The following is a 27144-nucleotide window of genomic DNA, read 5'->3' as shown; positions in this document are numbered from 1 at the left end:
GGTCCCCCAAGCTCTTAAGCATGATTCAATCCTTCCATGAAAACATGCATGGCACCGTCCAACATGACGGCTCAGTGTCTGGGGCTTTCCAGATTTGTAGTGGAGTTAAGCAAGGTTGTGTATTTGCCGCAGCTGTTTGGGATCTTCTTTTCCCTGCTACTGAAACAAGCTTTTGGTTCATCAACTGAGGGAATTTGCTTGCACACAAGATCTCATGGAAAGCTGTTCAATCTTACGAGACTCAGATCTAAAACCAAGACTCAGGAGGCCCTTATCCAACACCTCCTCTTTGCTGATGATGCAGCAGTGACAACCCACACAGAAGCTCATCTTCAAAGCCTAATGGACAGTTTTTCCAAAGCCTGCCAAGTCTTTGGGCTTACTATAAACCTAAAAAAGACTAACATAATGTGCCAAGGAGTTGAGGAAGCATCCTCCATCAAGATCAACAACTATGAACTTGAAGTGGTGAATGAGTTTACGTACCTGGGGTCCACTATCACAGTCAACCTTTCACTTGAAACAGAACTCAACATCCGCATTGGAAAAGCTGCCACAACAATGTCTAGACTGAACAAGAGGGTATGGCAAAACAACAAACTAACAGAACGCACAAAGATCTGTGAATATTGTACATGTGTTATCAGCACATTTTTGTATGGGAGCGAAATATGGACTTATACTCTCATCAGGAAAAGAGGCTCAACAGCTTTCATAGGCATAGCTTTTGTCTAATCTTTGGAATCTCCTGGAGGGACAGAATCACCAACACTGAGGTGCTCAAACGGGCCAGCAATACTCATCATGCAAACACTCCTCAAACAGAGATACCGTCACTGGCTTGGGCATGTGTGCCAAATGAATGATGGGTGCATTCCAAAAGACATCCTCTACAGCAAATTGGCATCTGGAAAAAGATCCAAAGGACGCCCAAAATTGCATTTCAAGGGTGCGTGCAAGTGAGACTTCAAAGAAGTGGAGATGGATGTGGACAAATGGGAAGATCAGATTCAAGACCGCAGCCTTTGGAAACAAGAGCTTAACAGAGGTCTCCGGAGTTATGAGAGGAAGCCGTCCAGCTTAGCAGAGGAGAAAAGAGCTCGCAGAAGGCAGAGTCTAAGGGCTCGAAACATCACCTTTAAATGTGACAGATGCGGCAGAGACTGTCTCTCTCAAGTGGGTCTCTTCAGCCATGTTTGCGGCTGCCATAAAACCAACTGAGTAAATTCTTTATCTCTCAGGGGTGCATACCCATGGTCTCTCAAGACTGAAGGATTCCTACTACTAGAGTCATCATGGCCCGATCCATTGCAACTCCTGTGGTCATAAGGTGTGCATCATGGCTCCATCCACGGGTATTCCTAAAGAGGTCCAAACCACCTGCGGAAGACTTACCTTTTGAGGGACAAAAACTGTTCTTGGAGCACATGGATGATTCCCTGCACTCCCTTTAAGACTCCTGAGCTACACTCCGATCGCTTGGCACCTACAGGCCTGTGCCAAAGAGACGTCTGGGAAAGTACTATTTCCCCTCTCGCTCCCAACCACCGCAATATACTCCTCAATGGCATTATGACTTCAGCGCCGTAAACAAAGGCCTCTCTCTAAAGTACACCCACTCCTCAGGGGCTACCTCTCATGCACTCGCACCGAAGCAACAATGTTGAAGGTGTGGTCAAGGCACCGAGAAGCCTCTCCCTCTTTGACGTCCCAACAGTTTGGTGACCGACTAGCTCAGTTTCTCCCATCATAGAGACTAATTACCTTGGACACGTGGGTTCTAGAGGTAATCAAGGAAGGATATTTCATCCCCTTCCTATCTATCCTGCTCTGCCAGACCCTCTCTCCATCTTTCTTCAGGGACCCTTCTCATGAATTCATTCTATGGAGAGAAATAAATAATCTTCTGCAGCTGGGAGCCATAGAACCAGTCCCTTTCCAACACGGGGGATAGGTTTTCTACTCCCATTGTTTCCTCATCGAGAAGAAAGCTGGTGACTCATCCTGGACCTTTGCAATCTAATCAAGTTTGTCAAACTGCAATATTTCAAGATTGTTAGCCTCTCTCTATTATCCCAACACTGGAACAGGGGGTCTGGTTCTTGGCCCTCAGCTTCCAAAACACATACTTCCATATCGCAATACACCCTGCCCACAGACAGTTTCTCAATTTGTCATGAGCGATGACCACTACCAGTAGAAGGTGTTGCCTTTGGTCTATTCATAGCCCCTTGGGTATTCTCCAAGGTCCTGGCAATAGTCACTGTCTACCTAAGGAAACAAGGTGTCATCATCTTTCCATACTTGGACAACTGTCTCCTCAAGGCCCCATCTGAAACCGATGCTCTCCGAGCCATCCACATAACAATGGACCTGTTTATGAAGCTAGGCCCCCTCATGAACCTAGAAAAGTCCTCTTTAACACCAGTACAAGACCTTTAACACCAGTACAAGAATTCATTGGCAGACAATTGGGCATCATACAAGCCAGAACCTTCCTACCACCTCACAGATTCTCAGCGATACTAGATCTGATATCCAACGTATGGGTCTGCCCTGAGATCTCTGCAAGAATGTGCCTCCAACTTCTAGGCCACGTGGCAGCAGCCACTTTTGTAGTGAGGCATATAAGACTGCACAAGCTATGTCTTCAGGCATGGCTTCGCACAGTATATCTCCCCCCACAAACACAGCCTCCACAAAATCTTATCCATGCCGATGAGTCAAGGACTTACTACTTTGGTGGACACAGCCCAACAATGTTTGTGTCGGAGTTCCTTTCCTACGACCATCACCAATTATGATCCTAACCACCAATGCCTCCCTAATCATTTGGGGAGCACATCTACACGAACACACAGTGCTGGGCAGATGGTCATCTACCAAATCCACCTTACACATCAACCTCCTAGAGCTATGAGTGGTCTGCAGTGCCTGCTGATATTTCCTACCTCTTCTCATACCATAAGAGTGATGACGGACAATCTCACCTGCATGTATTACATTAAGAGGCAGGGCGCAGCAAAGTCCCACTCTTTATGCTCGAAGGTGATCAAACTGTGCGACTGGTGTGTCCATAACAACATCTCCATTTCAGCCGCATAGCTCCCGGGATAAGCGAGCAGTTCAACCCATATTCAACCAATGGGGCCATCCCACCATAGATCTCTTTGCCACTCAACACAATGCCCACTGCCCTCAATTCTGTTCCAGGGCGGGACTGGGGCGCAGATTGCTTGAAGACTCATTCCTCATAACCTGACATGCACCATTCCTTTATGCCTTCCCTCTCTTTCCCTTCCTATTCCAAATACTTTGCAAAATACAGAAGGACAGAGCTCATGTCATACTAATAGCTCCAACATGGCCACGAAAGGTCTGGTATACTTACCTTCTATGCATGATCGTATACTGACTGATTTCTTTTCATGTAACGCCGTGTCTCCTCTCACAATACACAGGATGCATCCTCCATCCCAATCGACAGATGCTCCACCTCAAAGTCTGGCTCCTCTGTGGTTCCAGGATCTGGAAATAACCTGCTCAGACACAGTCAAACAGATACTTTTGAATAGCAGGTGTGACACAACCAGAGACACTTACATTTATAAGTGAACTAGATTCACTGCTGGTGCACCTCAGACCAGGTTGTTGCAGTGCACTCTTTGTTGCCACTTATTCTTGACTACATTCTACACTTTAAACAGTCAGGATTAGTCAATAGCTCTATTAGGATACCCTTGGTGGCAGTCACAACCTTTTACTCCTACATTGACAGCCACTCAATCTTCGCACACCCACTCATGAAGCACTTCTTGCAGGGTATTCAAAATCTTATCTTCATATACCAGAGCTGATCCCAGCCTGGGACCCCAGCCTAGTCTTACATTCTCTGACTAAGCCCCTGAATGAACCAATGGCAACCTGTTCTTGTGTACACCTATCAGTGAAAATGGCCTTTCTTGTCGCCATTACTTCTGCTAGATGGTTGGGCGAAATTGCGGCCCTCATGGCATCTCCACCATACACAGTGTTTTATAAAGACAAAGTTACACTATGCCCACACCCAAGATTCTTATCTAAGGTCCCAGTATAATTTCATCTAAATCAACCGATAACACCTCCCTTGCTTCTTGCCTCACAGTAATCAACAGGAGACAGCTCTACACACCCTAGACATGAGGCGTGCATTCTCCTTGGACAGGACTAAACCCTTCCAGAAATCGCCACGATTATTCCTCTCCACCACCAAAAGATCCATAGGCACTGCTATATCTAAACAACGCCTCTCTTAATGCATCTCACAGTGTATACGTTTATCTTATGAACTCCACGATAGACAACCTGCTACTTCAATCAGAACACATTCCACAGGATTGTTATCTACATTGATTGCCTTTCTTAATAATGTCCCCAATGATGACATTTGTAAGGCTGCCACCTAGGCATCGACAGGCACTTTCACCCATGACTACACTATTACGCATGATGTCTATCCTCAGCAGTACGTGTCGGTCCGAAGCCCCAGCCTTCCAATTAGAGGCACTGCTTTATAGTCACCTACAGTGGAGCACCCATAGGGACATCACTTGAAGAAGAGAGAGTTACTCACCTGTGCAGTAACTGAAGTTCTTCGAAATGTGTGTTCCTACCCGTCTTCCTCCCCTCTTCTTTGGAGCTGAAAACATAAGCTCTGCAGCAGAAAAGGAACTGGGCGTGGTCGGACTGCACAGCGCTATATATACGTCCTGCGCATAGCAAGGGAGGTGTGCATGTGTGGTCCAACGAGCACTGCTTGTGACCATCGGGAGACGCATCTCAAAGAGCCTCAGTTACTGCACAGGGTGAGTAATCCTTTCTTATGGAGGGAAAAAACCAAAACACAACAACAAACCCATAACACAGGAGGAAGCCAGAGTCTGGAATATAATGTGTAACTTAATTAGCCAGATGTGCTGTGTGTATGAACTGACTGCCTCATGTTTTTTACCTTTTCTGTGTGCACTCAAGATTTTCTTTGAAAAGTTAGAAAAGATTGCTGCTAGAGTCTTTTGGGGCTTTAGAAAGACTTGAGTTAAGAACTCGCCCTCAGGACAGGCAGGCATTGGGCTCTCAAACTTCAAGCAGTGTTACTGAGCAGGTAACTTACGAACAGCATCTTGGAATAATGGAAAACAGGGTTTTCGTTGGATTTAGGAGAAAAGGTTTAATTTAGATAGTCTGCCCATGCTCTTCTGCAAGCTGAAAGTAAGGAACATACACTTAAACATCCCTTAATTATGACAATGCTGGGGATATAGGCTTGAATAAAAAAGAACATGGGAATAAGACATAAAATAACTCCAGTTACTGAATTTTACCAGTTTTGCTTCTGAACAATTAAATAATATGAAAAGAAGCTTTTTAGAAAGTGGCATAATATATTACGCTAACATCTTACAAATTTTTTTTTTTAAAGTCTGACTCATATAAGAAAGAGGAAGGGACTTCCTAATTTCTCCTCAAACTCGTATTTCCACTTATGTAGTTTTGCCACTGGAAAAAAACCTGCTAATTCATGGAATAAATGACTTGGGGTATGTCTACATTACGAAATTAAGTTGATTTTGTAGAAGTCGATTTCTAGAAATCTGTTTTATACAGTTGATTGCGTACGTCCCAACTAAGCGCATTAAGTCAGTGGAGTGTGTCCTCAATATCGTGGCTAGCATTGACATACAGAGCCGTGCACTGTGGGTAGCTATCCCACAGTTCCCGCAGTTTCCGCTGCCCATTGGAATGTTGGGTTAAGCTCCCAATGCCTGATGAGGCAAAAACATTGTCGAGGGTGGTTTTGGGTAGGTGTCGTCAGTCGCCCCTCCTTCCCTCTGTGAAAGCAACGGCAGACGATTGTTTCGCGCCTTTTTTCCTGGGTTACCCAGACGCCATACCAGGGCAAGCATGGAGCCCACTCAGCCCACCGCTGCTGTTGTAAGCATTGTAAACACCTTGCGCTTTATCCTGGAGTATGTGCAGAACAGGGCTAAGAGACGCCAACACGAGGATGATTGTGATGAGGACATGGACGCAGACATTCCTGAAAGCACGGGTTGTGGCAATTGGGACATCATGGTGGCAGTGGGGCTGGTTGGTACAGTGGAACGCCGATTCTGGGCCCGGCAAACAAGCACAGACTGGTGGAACTGCATAGTGTTGCAGGTATGGGATGATTCACAGTGGCTGCGAAACTTTCTCATGGGTAAGGCCACTTTCCTTGAACTTTGTGAGTTGCTTTCCCCCCCGCCCTGAAGCGCAGGAATACCAAGATGAGAGTTGCCCTGACAGTTGAGAAGCGAGTGGCGATAGCCCTGTGGAAGCTTGCAACGCCTGACTGCTACCAGTCAGTTGGGAATCAATTTGGAGTGGGCAAGTCTACTGTGGGGACTGCTGTGATCCAAGTAGCCAATGCAATCACTGACATTCTGTTACCAAGGGTAGTGACTCTGGCAAATGTGCAGGTCATAGTGGATGGCTTTGCAGCAGTGGGGTTCCCTAACTGTGGTGGAGCAATAGACGGATCCTATCTTGGCACCGGACCACCTTGCCAACCAGTATATAAACCGCAAAGGGTACTTCTCAATGGTGCTGTAAGCACTGGTGGATCACAAGGGACGTTTCACTGACATCAACGTGGGATGGCTGGGAAAGGTGCATGACACTCACATCTTTCGGAACTCAGGGCTGTTCGAGCAGTTGCAAGAAGGGACTTACTTTCCAGACCAGAAAATTACCTTTAGGAATGCTGAAATACCAATAGTTATCCTTGGGGACCCAGCCTACCCCTTGCTCTCCTGGCTCATGAAGCCGTACACAGGCAGCCTGGACAGTAGTAAGGAGCAGTTCAGCTATAGGCTGAGCAGTGCAGAATGGTGGTAGAATGTGCCTTTGGACTTTTAAAAGCTCGCTGGTGCTGTTTGCTGACGAGGTTAGGCCTCAGTGCAACCAACATTCCCACTGTTATTGCTGCTTGCTGTGTGCTCCATAATATCTGTGAGAGTAAGGGGGAGATGTTTATGGCTGGGTGGCAGGTTGAGGCAAATGGCCTGGCGGCCAATTTTGAGCAGCCAGACACCAGGGCGAATAGAAGAGCACAGCTAGGCACACTGTATCAGAGAGGCTTTAAAAAACAGTTTCATGACTGGCCAGGCTCCAGTGTGACAGCTGTGTGTGTTACTCGTTGCTGCAAACCCGCCCCCTTTGTTGATTTTAATTCCCTGTAAGCCAACCACCCTCCCCCCTTCAATCACAGCTGGCAAAGGAAATAAAGTGACTATTGTTTTGAAACCATGCATTCTTTCTTTATTAATTTAAAAAAAAGAAGTGAGATAACTGACAAGATAGCCCGGGTGGGGTGTGGTGTGGGAGGAGGGAAGGAAAAGGCTACATTGCTTATTGAGCCACACTACCAATCAAAATTGTTTGAATGACAGCCTTCTGTTGCTTGGGCCATCCTCTGGAGTGGAGTGGCTGGGTGCCCTGGGTGGGGGAGGGGGGGCGGCATGCGTTCTTGGGTGTCTGGGTGAGGAGAATATGGAACTTGGGGAGGAGGGCAGGCAGTTATACAATGGATGCAGCGGGGGTCTGTGCTCTTGTTGGTTTTCCTGCAGCTCCAACATATTCTTCATCATGTCCGTTTGCTCCCCCATTAGCTTCAGAATCACCTCCTGCCTCTACTCTTCGCACTCACTTAATGCTTTCCTGGCCTCTGCCACTGAATGCCTCCATGCATTAAGCTGTGCCCTACCAGTGCGGGAGGACTGCATGAACTCGGAAAACATGTAATCGCGAGTGCAGTTTTTTTTGCATTCTAATCTGCAATAAACTCAGGGACGGAGATGATGGAGGGAGTACAGAAACATTTGCACCTGGGAGGACATAAAAAGGGAGAGTAAAATTTAAGATGATACATTTCTGAGAACAAAGGGGAGACTCTTTCCAAAGAAATCAAGCAATTCACAGCACTTGTGCTTTAGGTACAAGGTCGCATTTTGCCTTTTATATTGAGCGCCTGCCGGTATGGTGACACATTTCACACGGTTGGGCAACAGAATTTGGTTTCCAGACAGCCATGGTAAGTGTTTTGGTATGCAGGGTTGGCTTCTTCCTCCTTCATAACATGTGGGAATGGTTTCAAACTGCAGCACCATCCTTTCCCATAGCAAGCAATGCCGGTTGGGTTTCACATTTGAAAGAAGGAGCTGCGGTTTTAGGGTGGATGTGCAGCATGCACTTCCCCCCACCCCGCTGCGTGGCTATTCTCCAGGATGATCCCTTTTAGCTAAGCGCAAACAACCCAGCCTGACCGGGGTCCTTTTACTGTTCTCTTACAAAAATTCCCCTATTTCAACCAGGTGACCATGAATTATATAACTCTCCTGAGATAAAGACTGAATGTTGCTTGAATGCGACCAAAACCCAGGACCATTCGCTGCCATGCTTTGTGTTGCAGTGATTCCAGACTACTTGCTACTGGCTTGCTGTGGTAGAGTGTCCTACCGTGGAGGACAAAATAAGGCAGCCCTCCCCAGAAACCTTCTGCAAAGGCTTTCAGAGTACCTCCAGGAGAGTTTCATGGAGATGTCCCTGGAGGATTCCTGCTCCATCCCCAGACATGTTAACAGACTTTTCCAATAGCTGTAGTGGCCGCTAATGCATCTGAATTCTTCAGGGCAAATCAAACATTAAACACTATTGCTTTTAAACCTTGTACTGTAGTTACAAATGTGCACTCACCAGAGGTGCCTTCTCTGGCTTCAGGGTTGGGGATCCCGCCTTGGGAGTGTATTGGCTCCAGGGTGATAAAAAGGCCCTGGCTGCTGGGGAGAACGGATTCACTGCTTGCCTGCTGTGCATTCTCCTCCTCCTCTTCCTCCTCCCTGTTGTGTGAGACTCCCCCATTGGAGGTGTCCTCGGACAGTGGTGGGGTAGTGGTGGGGTCCCCCCTTAGAATGCCATGCAGCTGATCATAGAAGCGGCATGTATGGGGCTCTGACCCGGAGCGACCGTTTGCCTCCTTTGTCTTTTGGTAGGCTTGCCTGAGCTCCTTAACTTTCACACGGCACTGCTGTGTGTCCCTGTTGTAGCCTCCCTCTAACATGCCCTGTGCGATTTTGGCATATATATTAGCATTTCTTCTTTTTGATCCGAGTTCGGCCTACACAGATTCTTCTCCCCATACAGCAATCAGATCCAGTGTCTCCCTTTCAGTTCATGCTGGAGCTCGTTTGCAATTCTGCGGGAACTGCATGGTCACCTATGCTGTTGAGTTCGCCACGCTGACCAAACAGGAAATGAAATTTAAAATTTCCCGGGGCTTTTCCTGTGTACCTGGCTAGTGCATCGGAGTCAAAGCGCTGTCCAGAGCGGTCCCCTTGGAGCATTCTGGGATAGCTCCCGGAGGCCAATACCATCGAATTGCGTCTGCACTACCCCAAATTTGACCCAGCAAGGTCGATTTTAGCGCTACTCCCCTTGGCGGGAAGAAGTACAGAAGTAGATTTTAAGAGCCCTTTAGGTCGACTGAACGGGGTTGGTTGTGTAGATGCATTCATTTTAAAGTTGACCTAATGCGGCTAAATTCGACCTAACTCCATCGTATAGACCAGGGCTTGGAGACAGTTGTATTGCTGGACGTTTATTGGAAAAGAATTATAGGTAGAATACATAAAAATTGTATATAATTTGAACATCCTAGATTCTCGGAGTATATTTTAAACCTTTTTCTGTATGCTTCCAGTGAAAACACAGAAGTATCCTGGATTTTATGGTAGTTTCTGTATCCAGGGCAAATCAGCCTCCCTGTTCATTCTGTCGATGAGAGAGAGAGAATCAGTCTCCATATACCCTTCAGCCTTGGGGAAAGTGCACGTTTGAATGTATTTTATTTTTTTGGTCATTAAAAAGCCAAACACAGTAAGTTCTACATAGATGCCTCCTGTAAAGAGCCCTAGATTTCTAATCCCTGTGTGGTGTAATCGGCTGCAGTGCTCTGATTGGAACTGATGTAGGTGTCAATTATTATGCAGCACAATCTGGCGAGAACCTGCTAGCAGCTCCTAGCTCAGCATTGTTTCTGGCTTAGATTAATTTGCGGTGGAACTGGTTCACAGTGTAATGTCTGATCTTGGATCTTAACCAACTTTTTCAATGGCTAACTTTCTAAGTAGTAGGCAAAAAGTCAGGCAACTCACGGAAACTAGAACTAATTAAACTAGAGCCAGCAATTTTTAAGGAAGAATGTTATTAAAGCAGAAATATCTTACTGAAGTGTGCAATAAAAATGTATGGATTAAAATGTTTATGTAAATAGTGAGAGCAAGAATAAAACAGTAGTCAGCCTTTTTTTTTTTTTTTTTTAAACTAAAAGGAAAATGTTAGTCTGCCTAACCTTGTAAAATGTGTTTCAGTGTTGGAGGTAGCATAGTCGAATGGACTGTGTATGGGACTGGGAGCCAGGAAAGTGTAATTTCACTTCTGCTATTGGCTCAGGGGGAGGGATAGCTCAGTGGTTTGAGCTTTGGCCTGCTAAACCCAGGGTTGTGAGTTCAATCCTTGAGGGGGCCATTTAGGGATCTGAGGCAAAAATTGGGGATTGGTCCTGCTTTGAGCAGGGGGTTGGACTAGATGACCTCCTGAGGTCCCTTCCAACCCTGATATTCTATGACTTTGAGCAAATATTAACCTCTTGGTTAATGTGTTTAATATCTACTACGGTGGGATATTAGGAGATTTGGTTACTGAATATCTATGCAATATTGTATATGTTCTAAGTATTTCATAATGGCCATTCCTTATGATTTATAGTTATGCAAGTTATTGGCAGTCTTTGAAATAGTAAACTTGAGAATACCAAAAATTGCATCTGATGAAGTGAGCTGTAGCTCACGAAAGCTTATGCTCAAATAAATTGGTTAGTCTCTAAGGTGCCACAAGTACTCCTTTTCTTTTTGCAAATACAGACTAACACAGCTGCTACTCTGAAACCAAAATTTTTGGGTTTACTAAACATCACATTACTTTTTTCATAGGGAGAGAACTTGTGCATTTTTTAAATTGGATCATTTCCAGTGTAATCTTGAGACTAATTAGCAGAGCAGTGAGTTTTAGTTCAGCCTGCTTTTAAATTCAATTGTCCATTCACATTCAGTGCACTAGAGCATAACTTTTTTTTTAAGTTGTCATTATTTGAAAGAGCCTGATTTTACACTATAATTAATTTTTAAAGGAAGGAAAAATGTCATGGTATCTTTGACACTGAACTATATATAGGTCAAGGGATAGGTCTAGCATAATGTAAAGATTCTAGTTTTCAGAGAATAGTAACTATGGCAAAATTTTCAAAAGTGACTAGTGACAGACCAACCAAGTGCCATGCATTTTTTTGGTGGTAGCACATCATGAGAGAGACTCATCCTTCCCCTCATGAAATACTTGTTGGCATTCAGGAATGCCCATTGGTCTGGGAGTTAGAAGATCTTTGGTTCACGTCTCACTCCTTTTACTAAGTGGTATTCATGTTGCTGTGAAGTTCACATCCAGGGCAAATTCCAGGGTTTGGGGGAGCAAGGTGATCACTGAGTGTCTGACTGTTTCTTTTTGTTTTTTGTTTGCTCAGCCGTGGGTGGGATGGTGCCAGCGAGGTGCTCAGCTTCAGAAATTTGTTTTCTTTGAAGTCATCTTCCACTTCAGAAACTCTGTGTTCTGCTTCACCTGTCCATCTGAATCTCTGTCATGGTGGTCTGTAGGGTGGAAACTGTAGATTTAATTTCAACAGTATTTGCAGCCACCTGTTGTGGGACAGTCATCAGCTGCGTTCCATCAGGCTCAGGCACTATCTTGATTGTAGAAGTCGGGGAGGCAGATCTTAGGGTTTTTTTTGGTGCTTTTGGAATCAGGGGAAGATGCAAGCTACAGGGCATCTTGGGGGTTTCAGTAGTGTGGTGCAATATTTCTTGGGGTTAGATGTTGTGTTTTAGGGGACAATGTTTGTGGATTCCGGTGGGCCTCTTTAGAGCTCAAGCAACCTGCATCCACATTGGTCTCAGTGCCCTCTGGTGTCCCTAAATATTTCCTGTATTAGAGCTGGCCTCTCACTGTTCTTTGTTCATTTTTAAAACAAATGCATATGAAGTGCAAATGTCAGAGCAGTTTTTTAAGATATATGCATTATTTTAGTGAGTGACTAAGCTTGGTCAAAAATTTAAAATTTTAGCTTGTGTATTTTGGGTATTTAATTGTGGGGTTTTTTTTAAATACAGTCTCCTTTTTTTGTGGGGTGGGGTGGGGGGGGTGGTCTCTTTTTTGGAAACAGGCATAGATTGGATACAGGCCCAATGTGCTAAGCATTGTATAAACATGTGAATTTAGAGCATTTTCTCATAATGTAAAAGTCAGTTTGTAAATAGAAACAATAGCTTGATCCTTATGACTATTCTCTCTTCTCCCTGCAGAGACATAACATACAGCATTTCCCTGGAAGCTGTGACGACACTTCTTGTCTTCCTTTCCTGCCAACTATTTCACAAGGAAATTCTGCGAGAGAGCATCATTCATAAATACCTGATGCGTGGCCGATGGTACGTCACATTACAGTGTTGCATTCAACACAGAAAAAAGCAAATAGTTTTTCATGCTGTTGATAAACTTCTGTTTTGTGTTCATAGATTGTTGCACTTGTAGACAGTGTAAGGAGAGGAAAATATAATAAGTTTTATTGCATTATTCTGCCATTTTAAAAACAAAAAAACAAAAACCCCAAAACATTGCCAAATGTTAGTGAAGTGTTTCACATTTAAGGTTCCCCATACCCTGGTTTCAGCACAGCTTTATTCTGGATCCCATTTGCCCTTATCATAGAATATCAGGGTTGGAAGGACCTTATAACTTGATATGTATCATTTATAAATTTTATTAATTACTTAAAACTTTTATTTTAAAAGAAGTCATTTACTTTTTGTTTTTATATTTATCTGTGGGCTTTTTCTATAGTATTCCTCTCTCTGTAGTACCTGAGTGCCTCAAAAATGCTCCTGAATTATTCTGTTAGATAAGGAAGTATGAACCCTATTTGTATAGATGGGGGAAGTGAGAGACAGAGGCTTAGTAGGCCCTGATCTTGTAAACACTGAATCACGTACTTAACTTTACTTACATGAGTAGTCCCATTGGCATTGGAGAATTTAGGTAATTAATTCTGAATTGTTTTTAAACATATTGCGGTGGTTTCCCTTTAATTCATTTAGTTCCAGCAACTCTCTTCTCTACCACTAACAGTCACTGAGGTGAGGTCATGTGTTTCACTAATCAATGTAAATTGGTTGCAACTAGTTTCGTAACTATAAACGTTGGAGAAAATACAGTCTACCTGTTTTGTGTAGCCAAAATGCCGAGGAATAATGGAATAAGTACCGTATATTTCCTTTCACTGAATAAAAATGTTCTTCTTGGGTGGCGAAATATGATGGAGCAAATTGAAGGGACACTAGCAGTTTAAAAATCATACTGAAAACAGACATAGGTCTGTAGTCCCCAGTCCTGCAAGTGATTCCATACAGTATCCTGTTGAAGTCAGTGGTGCTTGGCAGGAGTCCACTTGTGCAGAGCTTCTTGTTGCAGTATTATTACAATACTGATAACATCATAGATTATTAAAAGTGAAAGAATATTTTTTAAAAAACCACTTTCCTGTGTGCTATTTATGCTCTAGCTTTAAACTGTAAGAGAAACAAAAAATAAACATTGGCAATATTAGCTGTAGATAGTAATTCTCCTGTAGACCTGCTGTTGCTGCTTACTCCTTTCTATATAGCTGATGGAGTGCTTGGCACACATGTACAGCAATGGGCAAATCAACATAAGTGTCGGGATGGATAAAAACCCCAGATTTTTTAAAAATTTAATTGAAATAGAGATTTATTAATTAAAAATAGATCTATTAAAATTAAATTTGAAACTGACAACATACGTTAAGACCTAAATTTATAATCTATTACAGTAATTGAAATTAAATACAAAAATATGAAGCAGTATGTGTTTGCTGCGAAGTTTCAAAGGGAGTCAGGCCACTAAACTGGTGGAAATCACTGTCTAAGCATGGGGAACCAGAGTTTGCTAAGGTGCTAAATCAGCTTTTGAAAGCAATAACTTCATCTGCAGCTGCACAGAGAATATTTTCTTCATTTCAGGTTATTGAACTAGTTTATTCAAAGTTAATAAACCAAATGAGAGTTGAAAAAGCAGGAAAGCTTGTTTTCCTCTTCCAATCTATGGATAAAAACTAATGTGAGGGGACGAGAGCTACTAATTCTGTAATCTTTAAGGATGTGGTGATCAGAAACAAACAGTTCAATTCACTAACTACAGATACTTCCTTGGTTTACAAAAATTGATTTAAAATGAAAAATATGTTTTCATTAACTTTTTTTATATGTATTCAGCACATTTAAGGCAGTTTTATTTAATAAAAAATGTTTTTGTTCATTTTCAAATTAATTTGATTTTCCAGCCAAATAGAGCTTGGCACATATCACAAGTAAAATATTAGTCAACTAGTAAGAAGTTAAGCTATTCAATTGCTTAAATAAATGAGTATACAGTGTATCCTCCTGGTTAACAAGAAACAACACTAAATTTAGTGTAAATGTTCTATGTAGTTGCAAATCAAACATTTTAATAGTTATCAACCAGTGAGATTCAACCTGTCTTTAGGAAAATAAATAAAATGTAAAAATGCAAAACACAATGAAAATCTATTACTTAAATCATGGTTTCTTGCTTGTTGTTTAAAATCAGTGATTTAAATTGCTTTGATTTAAATCAATCCACTCTAATACGTTTTAATGTCCTTAAGATGGAGAAAATGACCAGCATCAGGAGAGAGTCTTTAAACAAGTGTCTATAACCCTGGCTACCATTTACATTCTGGAGAATAAAAGGAGGCATCAAACCTATAACTTTATCAAGATGCATACCTCACTAAATTTCCCTATTAAAGAGAAGAATGATGGACTTGTAGATGAAGCATTGGACTGCGAGAGGAGATACCTGGGATCTATTCCTGGCTGTCTTTGCCACTATCAACTATTCCAGTCTTTATCTGTCTCAAATATTTCTTTAGAACTCGTTGCCATGGCACTTAATAATAATCTGCCATAATTTCTACTTTCTTGACTTTATGTTTAAGTAGTGAATATTGGAAAACCACTCTGAAGATGCAAGGCTCTAAGAATTTATGGCATTTATTTTTTTCTCTTAAATCACTATAGGACAGGAAAAATTATATTAAACATACTTATGTCTTATTTAACCTCAGGCAAGATACTTAGTTTCATTTTGCCTCAGCTTCCCCATCTGTAAAACAGGGATGTTTACTGAATTAAGCTTCTGTGGGTTAGGTAATGTCTGCCGAGATCATTAAGTTGCTTGGATGGAATGCACTGTAGTGGTGCTAAATATTCCAGTTCTGAGTTTTTATTCACATGGTTAATACCTGCCCTGTTGTGCAAATATATTTATATTAATCTCTCTTTTAAGTTCTAGTGCAGTTACCAATGTAGTTACTTCATGTACTTCGATAAATATTAGATTTCTTTCTTTTCAGTCTCCCATACACCAGCAGACTTGTGAAAACATTATTATATAACTTCATTAGACAAGAGAGAAGCCCTCCCCCAGGTTCCCATGTCTTCCAGCAGCAGACAGATGGAGGAGGATTGCTTTATGGTTTTGCATCAGGGGTGGCAAGTAAGTCTTCTCTTTCCTCTAAACAGCTACCTAAATCTGTAGTTTGTGTAATACATGTTTGTATACATGCAGTTCATTTCCTTTTGCAGCACTAATACCTGTACCTCTGATTGTGGGGACTTAACCAGTAGCAGGGGGGAGTGAGCAGGAGCAGGGCCCAGCAGCGGAGGGGAGGACTTTTTTTGCAGGTTTTAATAGGCTTGAGGACAGATCTGGAAGGTAGAGCTGGCACTCGGCAAAGTTAGAAATAATTCAGAATCTCTGCCACTCTTAAGTATTCCAGTCATTATCAGTCTAGAATATTTCTATAGAACCCATCACCATAGCACTTAAAGAATAATAGTCTGCCATAATTTCTACCTCTTTGGCTTTATGTTTAAGTAGTGAACATTGGGAAACCACTCTGAAGATGTAAGACTCTAAGGGTTATGGCAGTTATTGTTTTCTCTTAAATTACTGTACTACAGGAAAAATTACATTAAATAAGTGTAATTACAAGGGAAAGCTTCTCCCAAGATATGATATGAATCAGTCTTGTAAGCCATCCTTTTCTGGATGTCTGCTATAGTTCAAAGTAATTTTGTCTCTGCAATGATTGCGGATAAGTCTTAGCTGCAGCATTGCATGTGGTGGAAAGGTTGTCACATGCATTTTATTTTAATTTTCCTCTTGTTTAGAAGTGTATTGAAGAAAAATTAATTAGAAATAATTGTCTGTACTTCTGCCAAATTACACATTGCACGATATGTAAAATGTTGACCATAAACTGATTGACCCTTTAACACAGAGATGGGCAAACTACGGCCCGCGGGCCACATCTGGCCTACCTGCCTGGCCCCTGAGCTCCTGGCCTGGGAGGCTAGCCCCTGGCCCCTCCTCCCCTGTCCCTCCTCCCCTGCAGCCACGCCGGCAGCGCTCTGAGTGGCATGGTAAGGGGGCCGGGGGGTTGGATAAAGGGCACGGGTCCTGGGGGGCAGTCATGGGACAGGGAGCAGGGGGCAGAGGTTTGGGGGTGGTGGTGATCAGGGGACGGGGAACAGAGGGTGGTTGGATAGGGCAGAGGTTCTAGGGGGCGGCAGTCAGGGGACGGGGAGCGGAGGGGGGACTAGATGGGGGTGGGGTCCTGGTGGGTAGTTAGGGGCAGGGGTCCCAGGAGGGGGCGGTCGGGGACAAGGAGCCGGCAGTGGGGGGTTGGATGGGTTGGAGGTTCTGAGGGGGGGCAGTCAGAGGGAAGTGGGAGGGGGCGGATAGGGGGCGGGGCCAGGCTGTTTGGGGAGGCACAGCTTTCCCTACCCAGCCCTCCATACAGTTTTGCATCCTGATGTGGCCCTCGGGCCAAAAAGTTTGCCCACCCCTGCTTTAACACCTCTGATCATTTTAATCTTGGATTATACATTTTATTTTTTTTTTGGTTGAATAGGAAGCAACAAACTTACATAATTATCTATTTGTTGTACTTGCTTGATGGAGCTGGAGGGATAGTGGCCTAATATCAGTTTTGCAATACTTTATCTGTGCACACTATGGGCACTGTGTGGCACTGTAAGCCATACTGTAGACCTAGAATACAGCGATTTAAAGGGGTTTTGTCCGTCACTGTAACAGGATTTTCCCTGAGCAAGAGTAGCTAGGTTGGCAGAAGCATTCTTCTCTTGACCTAGTTGAATCTACACTGTGGGTTAGTTCAACATAGCTATTGCACTCAGGACTGTGGAGCTGTGTTTACCTAAGTTTGAAGTGTAGACCAGACCTTATGCTCCAACATGTCCAGATTCTAGAATTCTGATGGTTAATTGCTTTCATCACAGGCAAGGTGTATAAACTGAGTACAATGTAGCTTCTTGTGGTTTGGTCTTCTGCTTAAAAACGCAGAGGTACTGTGTGCTGAGATGATACTAAAGGTCCTATGTCATCTTCCTAAGAGTAGGGGGGTTTTCCTACTGTCCTTGATAAGTTTTTAATCTGTCTTACTTTTGTGCTGAGCTCTGGCTTGTTATTGCCCTCATCAACCCCCAAGGGGGGTTGTATTTCTGCATGTGTGTGTTCAGTGTGTAGTTTGCAAAGTCCTTTGAGATGAGTAGTGCTACATAATGGGAAGAAGAGAATATATCTACTACGTTAAATAAACATTGTACATTTCTTTTTTTTAATCTGACTAGTTAAATGACTACTCTGTGCAAGTGTGTTGCTACTGGACTGTAGGCTTTTTATTTTATTCTTTTGTGCAATCCTTTCAGTGACTGCTTCTCTGAGGAGTATTAAAGTTCAGACCCTGAGTAGTTTGCCAGGAAATACTTTACAGTCCAACTGGGACTGTGTATCTGGATCTCCTCACGGAGGCAGTAAAAGAGCATGTCTTTATAGTACATAGTGCTAAACATGGTGCTATTTACACATAAAGAGATATAGTCACACACATCTTTATATCTGTTAGCCCATATTTCTTTTCTAGTTTCAAATTCTGTTTACAGTTTTCTAACAGGGAAATATACTGACACTGACAATGTTTGAATGCTGCCCAGAATCTGTCATAAAGCAGTTGTTTCTCTTGCAATATAATTTGACACTTCTTTATTAAATAACTGAACATTTATGTATACATACATTGTTCATAAAAATCATGTTATCCTGAGGGTCCTGACACCCCAGTCCCTGTTCTACCCACCAATCCACTTTTCTTCCTCTTATTTAAGTCTTAGAATGATATAGTGATAATTACTTAAAAACTGTTTAAAAGGTGAGTTTCTGTATGGTTTGTGATCTTGTTTATGACATGGAAAACAACCTTTACTGTATATTTTCTTGATTCCTGCTGTTCCTCCCAATCTTTTTGTTTCTCTCCATGTCTTCCTCCATAGTCTCAGGCTTTCAAATCATGCTCCAATATCTGCACACTTCAAAGGGACATCAGCTACCATGGGCAAATTAGGGATTTTTTTGTCTTCAATCGTTTTTAAGCAAGCTGACCTCTACAGATGTTTTGTTTACCCCTTCAGCTTTCCATCATATGACGCTTGACCTTGTAGGAACTTTCTCACTGGCCCTATGAATCCTAGAGAGAGACATATTTGAAAAGAACAAATTCAAAACACTATTTAGACTTTACTCCCCTCTGACAAATTTTGAATGCTCTTTGGCCTCCAGTGTCAACAGACCAAACCATGTGTAAAGTCACTTTCAGAATGTGCTGATACATGGATTCATTGTTTTCTTTGTGTAACATAATCATTGTTCAAAATCTGGGGAAGGCAAGGTGAACTTATGTTTTGAAATGAATCTCAAATTACTCCTGGGGGAATGCTGTGCCACTGTGTGTGCACAGAATTCACGTCCCCTGCAGATTTCTTTACTTCTCTACAGAAAAATGACTTCTGACAAGGAAGCAAAGGGAAGCCACAAGAGTGGTCACACACCCCTCCCCCGCAGTGCGGACCCATTGTTTCAGGCACCCACAGCAGCTGACAGAGAGGTAAATCACTGTGGGCTCGCACCCTGCGCTGGGCTCAGCTGCTAGTCCCAGCTGAGCTGGGGGTGGGAGAGGATGTCAGATCCACCCCTAGACTCCCCTTCTGGCTGCAGGAAGCTCCACAGGCCCCATCGCTCCTCAGCCATGAGGGGGAAAAGGTCACTGTATGGGGAGCTGTTCTCCTATCTGCCCTACCCCTCCATACCCAGACCCTCCCTGCCGACCCTCACCCCCTGCATCCAAACCCTCACTCCGCCAAGCCTCACCCTCCCCGGAGTCTGGACCCCTTATGAGCTCCTCCCCCTGCACCCAGACCACCTGCTGCTGAGCTCCCTCTTGAATTCGCACCCCGATGAGCCCCCCCCCGCACCTGAACTACCCCGACGAGCCTTCACCCCCACCCCGCCACTAAGCCCCAACCACCTGCACCTGGACCCCACCCCACCAAGGCCCACTCTCCCAGGACCAAAGTTCCCTTTAAGCTGCGCGGCCATGCAAGAGTCAATCAAGTACCACGCACTTGATTAGTAGAACCGTGCACAGCAGTGACGTGTGCCCCTCCCCCTGCTGCCACGCTGCTCCTGCCCTCTGCCTTGGAGCCCTTGGCCAGCTGCTCCGAAGACCCTCTTGCTTTCTGTGCAGGGCAGAGTGGGGGGTGTGCTGATGTCAGGGTGTCCCCTCCCCCCACCTCACCTCCCTCCATGTTCCACATTTCCGCAGAGCCGGGGAGGGGGGACAGGGTTTAGGAGTTAGACGTCGCTGCGGTCTGTAGGAGCCTTCACTGGTGAGTGCTTCTCTGCTTAAAGAGACAGTGCAAGGTCTCTCATACACTTCCCCAGCAGCCAGCGCGCACCCACACACGCGCACTCTGTCTCTTTCACAATCGCCTCCCAACACACATTTGTGTTATTGTTTTTGTTGTTACTTGGTACTTCCTGCAATGCACATATATTCTCTGTAACTTTATTCTTTCAAAGTGCTGTTATTTTAGTTTTTTGACTGGTCTATGCATTTCATGATTTTTTTTCTCCCTTAATTTAATTCTTTGAGTACTGAGTTCTAAAATGCCTAACGTGTCCTAACTGGAGTAATTATCCCTATGATACCTTTTAAAAATATATATTATATCTAGGTTTTTTGTTTCTACTGGTGGCACACATCCTCACATTACCTTGATATTGGCGCACATAACAAAATTCATTCCACACATGGGTGGAAAAAATTAGAGGATCCCCCTGCACCTGGAATCTTCAATGTGCCCCTATGCATCCAGATCCCCCACACATTCAGACCCCTCACCAAGCTGCCTGCACCCAGATTGCCCCACAATGAACCCTCTCACCCCACACCAAGCTCCTCCACATTTGGATCCTGCTGCGCTGAACCTACTTGCCCCACACCTGGATTGGGGCCCAGGGCGGGATATGCATGGGAGACTCTGTCCCTCTCGCTTGTTGTCTTGGTGCACCTGGTGTGGAGGGGTAGGGCCCCGGGCTGTTTCTGGGCAGTGCACTGTCAAGAGTCAGGTGCAGCCTCACTGCAGGGTCTGTGTTCTGGGGTGGGTGGGGGGCCTACAGAGTGATCTCCCATCTCTGTGCAGCCAGTGGCCTGTGCTCCCCACTGCCATGGTGGAGCCTTCACAATTATGTATTGACAAATAAAATATGCAGAATTTTGCAGAATTTTAAAATATTGTGCACAGAATTATTTTTTTGGGGTGCAGAATTTTTAATTTATTGGCACAAAATTCCCTCGGGAGTAAACAAATACAGCACTTGTGTAGACTGGGCCTGTGTGCAGTGGATGGGATTGCTGGAATACAAGAAAGTTAAGCATCACAGATTACAGTATTTGCGTGCCCTCAAGTCAATGATATAGAGAATACGGTAATCTGCTTGCCCTGTTCCAATCTATTCAAATTGCCACTGTTACAAATTCTTTTTCACATGCAGCTCTAATGACATGGTGCCTCTGTGTGAATCCCTTCTTACTATATTTCCTTATCAGATTCAAATTTTTTGTCCTCACCTCTGAAGTTCCGCACACATGTGCACTGTTCTCAGCTCCTCCTATGCCTCTCCCCTCTTCACTCTTCCTGAACAAAACTTCTAACAGCTCCCTGGGTGTCCAAGCAGTGGATGTATTGTTTCTTGACTTTAGCAAAGCTTTTGACACGGTCTCCCACAGTATTCTTGTCAGCAAGTTAAGGAAGTATGGGCTGGATGAATGCACTATAAGGTGGGTAGAAAGCTGGCTAGATTGTCGGGCTCAACGGGTAGTGATCAATGGCTCCATGTCTAGTTGGCAGCCGGTATCAAGTGGAGTGCCCCAAGGGTTGGTCCTGGGGCCGGTTTTGTTCAATATCTTCATAAATGATCTGGAGGATGGTGTGGATTGCACTCTCAGCAAATTTGCGGATGATACTAAACTGGGAGGAGTGGTAGATATGCTGGAGGGCAGGGATAGGATACAGAGGGCCCTAGACAAATTGGAGGATTGGGCCAAAAGAAATCTGATGAGGTTCAATAAGGATAAGTGCAGGGTCCTGCACTTAGGACGGAAGAACCCAATGCACAGCTACAGACTAGGGACCGAATAGCTAGGCAGCAGTTCTGCAGAAAAGGACCTAGGGGTTACAGTGGACGAGAAGCTGGATATGAGTCAGCAGTGTGCCCTTGTTGCTAAGAAGGCCAATGGCATTTTGGGATGTATAAGTAGGGGCATAGCGAGCAGATCGAGGGACGTGATCGTCCCCCTCTATTTGACATTGCTGAGGCCTCATCTGGAGTACTGTGTCCAGTTTTGGGCCCCACACTACAAGAAGGATGTGGATAAATTGGAAAGAGTCCAGCGAAGGGCAACAAAAATGATTAGGAGTCTGGAACACATGACTTATGAGGAGAGGCTGAGGGAACTGGGATTGTTTAGTCTGCAGAAGAGAAGAATGAGGGGAGATTTGATAGCTGCTTTCAACTACCTGAGAGGTGGTTCCAGAGAGGATGGTTCTAGACTATTCTCAGTGGTGGAAGAGGACAGGACAAGGAGTAATGGTCTCAAGTTGCAGTGGGGGAGGTTTAGTTTGGATATTAGGAAAAACTTTTTCACTAGGAGGGTGGTGAAACACTGGAATGCGTTGCCTAGGGAGGTGGTGGAATCTCCTTCCTTAGAAGTTTTTAAGGTCAGGCTTGACAAAGCCCTGGCTGGGATGATTTAATTGAGGATGGGTCCTGCTTTTGAGCAGGGGGTTGGACTAGATGACCTCCTGAGGTCCCTTCCAACCCTGATATTCTATGATTCTAACAAAAAAGATTCAGGAAATGTTTTTTGACAAATAGATTCCTTACTAGGTATATTAATACAGAACTCTGAGTAATAATTTATTTAAACTACAATACGGAACCGTATTTCCCACACCCCCAGAAGCAGTGCAAAGGCTTGGGGAGTCAGGGGTAACAAAGGAGCTGAGGGAGAGGGAAGTAAATTACTGGGAAGGAGCTTGGGTGTGAACTTGGAGAGTTGTTGGGTACGGGTGGGAAAAGTATGGGTCAGGTTTTTTGGAGTGGTGGGGAGGGATTGTTATGGAGCTTCCCCCGTGCAGACCCTGGCTGACCCCTAGCTTCTCCCATTCAGTCAGGCACATCTGCCTCTGTCCCATGTGTCTCTGTGCCCCCACCCTGCCACTCCCCTGTCCCTGTGTAGCTCTTTACCCCCTCACCCATCACTGTGTGTCTCTGTGCCCTCACCCAGCCAGTCCCTGTGCCTAAGTCCCTCTGTACCCTTCTCCCATCCCCATGTCTCTGTGCCCTCACCCGGCCTCCCTGTGTCCCTGTACCCTCTCCCCCTGTCCCCATGTGTCTCTGTGCCCCCATCCAGCCACTCCCCTGTCCCCAGGTGTCTCTGTACCTCCCTCCCCCCTGTGGCCCTGTGCCTCCACTCCCATTCAGCCCCTGCCCCAGTCTGTCTTCCCCCACTAGCCCTTATGAGCCTCAGACTGACCCCACAGCAACCCCACACGTCTTTCCATAGCCCCTGTCTCCTGACCGGGCCCGCTGCAAAGAAGGCAGCTCTCTTTCTCTTCCTTCACTGGCGGGGAGCGGCAGCTTTGTTCTATCACCACACCGCCCTCTGGTGGGTAAAAGGCAGAAGTAAAGAAGATATTTTCTGCTGGGAGCTGCTCCCATTCTTCCGCCACAGCGCCCTATGGTGGGCAAAAGGCAGAACTGCAGCAAAATTTCAGCAGAAGCTTTTTTCTGTGCAAAAACGTAGAAATCTGCAGGGCTCATTAATTATGCGCATGCGCAGTAGTGCATAATTCCCCCAGGAGTATCTAGTTATATCCATATGTGAGTCAGCTAGTGTTTTGTGTGCCTGATTTGTATTCTTTGTCATTTTAGAATATTAAATTTCTTTGGGGGTATGGATCATAAGTGAAAATAAGAGGCCATGTAGTGGTAGTGTAAATTACATGTTGGTCAGTTCCTGACACTTCTAAATTAAGCTCTGTGTGCTCCTCTGTTTTATACAGCATCAAATACACTGGCAGGGCACAAGAAATAAGGATTTTGAAAATATAAACACAAGTTTGCTGCCATGAAAAATTAAAAAGGTTGTAGAAGAGTTTTTAAATTAAGAGCTGGAGGAATACTGACAAGTGTGGACAGAGACATCCCTTAAAGGAAGATCTATTGATGTGGATTCTCTATATCTGAGTAAGGAGGAGAGTATAGAAGTTGATAAAGCACAGGTAGGAACTGAAGGGAAACAATCAAATGAAAAAGAGTCCCATTCAGTTGCATCACTTAACAGCAGACAGCTAAAAAGTGACACATTTTGTAAGTGCTTGCATACAAATGCTGGAAGTCTATATACTAAAATGGGTGAACTTGAGTACCTGGTATTAAAATGAGATCAAACTAGCTAGAGACATAAAGGATAACAAGAAAACATTCTACAAATACATTAGAAGCAAGAGGAGGTCCAAGAACAGGTTAGGCCTGTTACTCTATGAGGGGGGGAAAACAATAACAGAAAATGTGGAAATGACAGAGGTGCTTAATGACTTTTGTTTTGGTTTTCACCAAGAAGGTTGGTGGTGATTGGATGTCTACCTTAGTGAATACCAGTGAAAATGAGGTAGGATCAGAAGAGGCTAAAATACAGAAAGAACAAGTTAAAAATTACTTAGACAAATTAGATGTCTTCAAGTCACCAGGGTCTGATAAAGTGCATCTTAGAATACTCAAGGAGCTGACTGAGTAGATATCTGAGCCATTAGCGATTATCTTTGAAAAGTCATGGAAGATGGGAGAGGTTCCAAAACACTGGAAAAGGGCAGATATAGTGCCAATTTATAAAAAGGGAAATGAGGACAACCCGGGGAATTACAGACCAGTCATCTTAACTTCTGTACCCAGAAAGATAGTGGAGCAAATAATTAAACAATCAGTTTGCAAACATCTAAAAAATAATAAGGTAATAAGTAACCGTATGGATTTGTCAAGAACAAATCATGTCAAACTAACCTGATAGCTTTCTTTGACAGGGTGACAAGCCTTGTGGATGGGAGAAAGTGGTAGATGTGGTGTATCTTGACTTTAGAAAAACTTTTGATACTGTCTTGCATGACCTTCTCATAAACAAATGAGGGAACTACAACCTAGTTGGAGCTACTATAAGGTGGGTGCAAAACTAGTTGGAAAACCGTTCCCAGAGAGTAGTTATCAGTGGTTCACAGTAATGCTGGAAGGGCATAATGAGTGGGGTCCCGCAGGGATCAGTTCTGTGTCCGGTTCTGCTCAGTATCTTTATGAATGGTTTAGATAATGGCAGAGTACAATTATATAGTTTTCGGACAATACCAAGCTGGAGGGGTTGCAAGTTCTTTGGAGGATAGGATTAAAATTCAAAATGATTTGGACAAACTGGAGAAGTGGTCTGAAGCAAGCTGAAGTAAATGGTCTGAAGTAAACACTATGTCATATCCATACAGAAAGCTGCCGCAAGGATCAGCCTCCATCTCCTACATGTAAAATTTTTGAAGAAGTCCTTTTGTGCTTTCTTCCATGCTGCCCTTCACACTTGGGAAAAGCTCCATGTAAACATTCACAAAACTGATTCATTATCTTCCTTAACATCCCCCTTTTCTGTGACGTCTGCAAATCCTGGCAGTGGTTAGGCTGCTGATGTGTTGAGACCACTGCTTATAGTGCTGGCCAATACTGTCTCATTGTTTTCTTGTGCTACCCCGTCTGTCTGTCTGTCCATTTGTGGTCTATTGTCTTATATTGTACTCTCTTCGGGGCAGGCATTATCTTTTTTGTTCTGTGTTTGTATAGCGCTTAGCACAATGAGGTCTTGGTCTATGACTAGATGCTATGGTAATACAAATAGTAATTATAGTGGTGACCATACGGTCCAGCTTGTTTACCAAGAGTTCTGCAGTAAATTTCACATTATCTGGAGATGATGTATATTTATTTGTATCATGTTAATACGCAGAGGTCCCCTGCTACGTACACATTAAAAGACTGTCCCCTTAGTGTATACACACCGCATGGGGTGGTGGTATCCATGTCAGAATTTAGACTTACTATGCAGTTTAGAATTCTTGCCTGCATTATGATCACTATTTTATCTCACTGAGATTATTCTAATATTCCATATCCATGCCAGCTGAAAATAATCACCTTAAAAAAAACAAAAACAAAACCTTGCCGTAAAAATATTTGTCTCCTCCAATGTGGAATTTCCCCACAGAATTAAAGAAATCTGAGACCCAAGATGGGATACTGAGTCCTGAAAAAGAGACAGTTTTAAGGTGTGATATCTCACAACCAGAAAAAGGAGCTTCATATTGTTTGAAAGGAGAGATTCTCTGCTTGCTAGAGACTCTTGCTTCTAGCTCTGGGAGCGCCTGAGTGATTGAATTCGGAATTTAGGGCATTCTGGACAGTACAGCAAAGCTTCTATAGATAATTCTTAGAATTCTACATTTTAATTTTTTTCTAAATCTGTTATATTTGGACTCATGGTAAATAAGGGACCCTGCCTTTGCAGGCAGAGAGAGACCAAATAATAATAATACCTAGCTATAGTAGTGCTTTTCATCAGTAAATCTCAAAGCTCTTTGCAGAGGAGGTCAGTTTTATCACCACTTTACAGAAGGGGAAATTGAGGTGAAGTGACTTGCTTATGGTCACCCAGCGGGCAGTTGCAGAGCTGGAAATAGAACCCAGGTCTCTTGAGAGCCAGTTGAGTGGTTTAACCACTAGGTTCCACTGTCTCTTAGTAGCATTTTCAGACTCTCAACCCTTTTCTAAAATAGTTGTTCTGTAAATTTTATGTGCAATGTACAGAACAGTTGGTGTCCTGGTGCTCATGGAAGATCTTCGTAAGTGTTGTGAACAGTAATGGGTGAAATTTTTTTACGAACTTTTTTCAGTAGAAGATGCAGATTTGGTGGCTCCATAACATTTTATGAATTTGTGTCAATGTTGCTAAATTATTTTGGTTTAAAAAAACTTGGAAAAAGCCCTAAAATACATATCTGCAAAATTTAAAAAGATTTGTTTTGACATTTTCTAAACTAGACGTTTAAATTTTTTGATTAATTTCTTGCTTACAAATTTCCCTATAATATTTTTTTTTAAGTAAAAAATTGTTCAAAGTCAAAATGAAACATTTTTGTTTTTGGATCAAACTAAATGTTTTGTTCGACCCCAAAATGATTATGCCCATCCCCAATTGTATATATTTTGGTACTACCAGTGAACCAAAAATATCCGTTATTCTCCTGGCTCTGATTGACTTTACAACTCATTGTTACAATGTCTTAAGCACAAGTGATTTATAAAGCATAACGTTTGGGGATGCCTATAAAGGTAAATTAATCTAATGTG

General features: G+C 43.6%; 1 protein-coding gene across 3 annotated transcripts in view; it reads left to right on the top strand.

The window, feature by feature from the left end:
- The window catches only part of DYM (dymeclin), a 385616-nt gene that overhangs the window by 90949 nt on the left and 267523 nt on the right, over window positions 1-27144 (top strand). For all 3 annotated transcript variants that reach the window (XM_084627911.1, XM_084627912.1, XM_084627910.1), the window contains 2 exons: window positions 12489-12614; window positions 15638-15780. In XM_084627911.1, the coding sequence (XP_084484037.1) occupies window positions 12489-12614; window positions 15638-15780 (269 nt within the window). The remainder of the gene's footprint in view (window positions 1-12488; window positions 12615-15637; window positions 15781-27144) is intronic.

This window comes from Lepidochelys olivacea (genome assembly GCF_965140295.1).
Source record: "Lepidochelys olivacea isolate rLepOli2 genome assembly, chromosome: 5".
NCBI classification, from domain to species: Eukaryota; Metazoa; Chordata; order Testudines; family Cheloniidae; genus Lepidochelys; species Lepidochelys olivacea.
The sequence above is the reverse complement of the archived record's forward strand: the minus strand, read 5'-3'. Positions and strand labels throughout refer to the sequence as shown.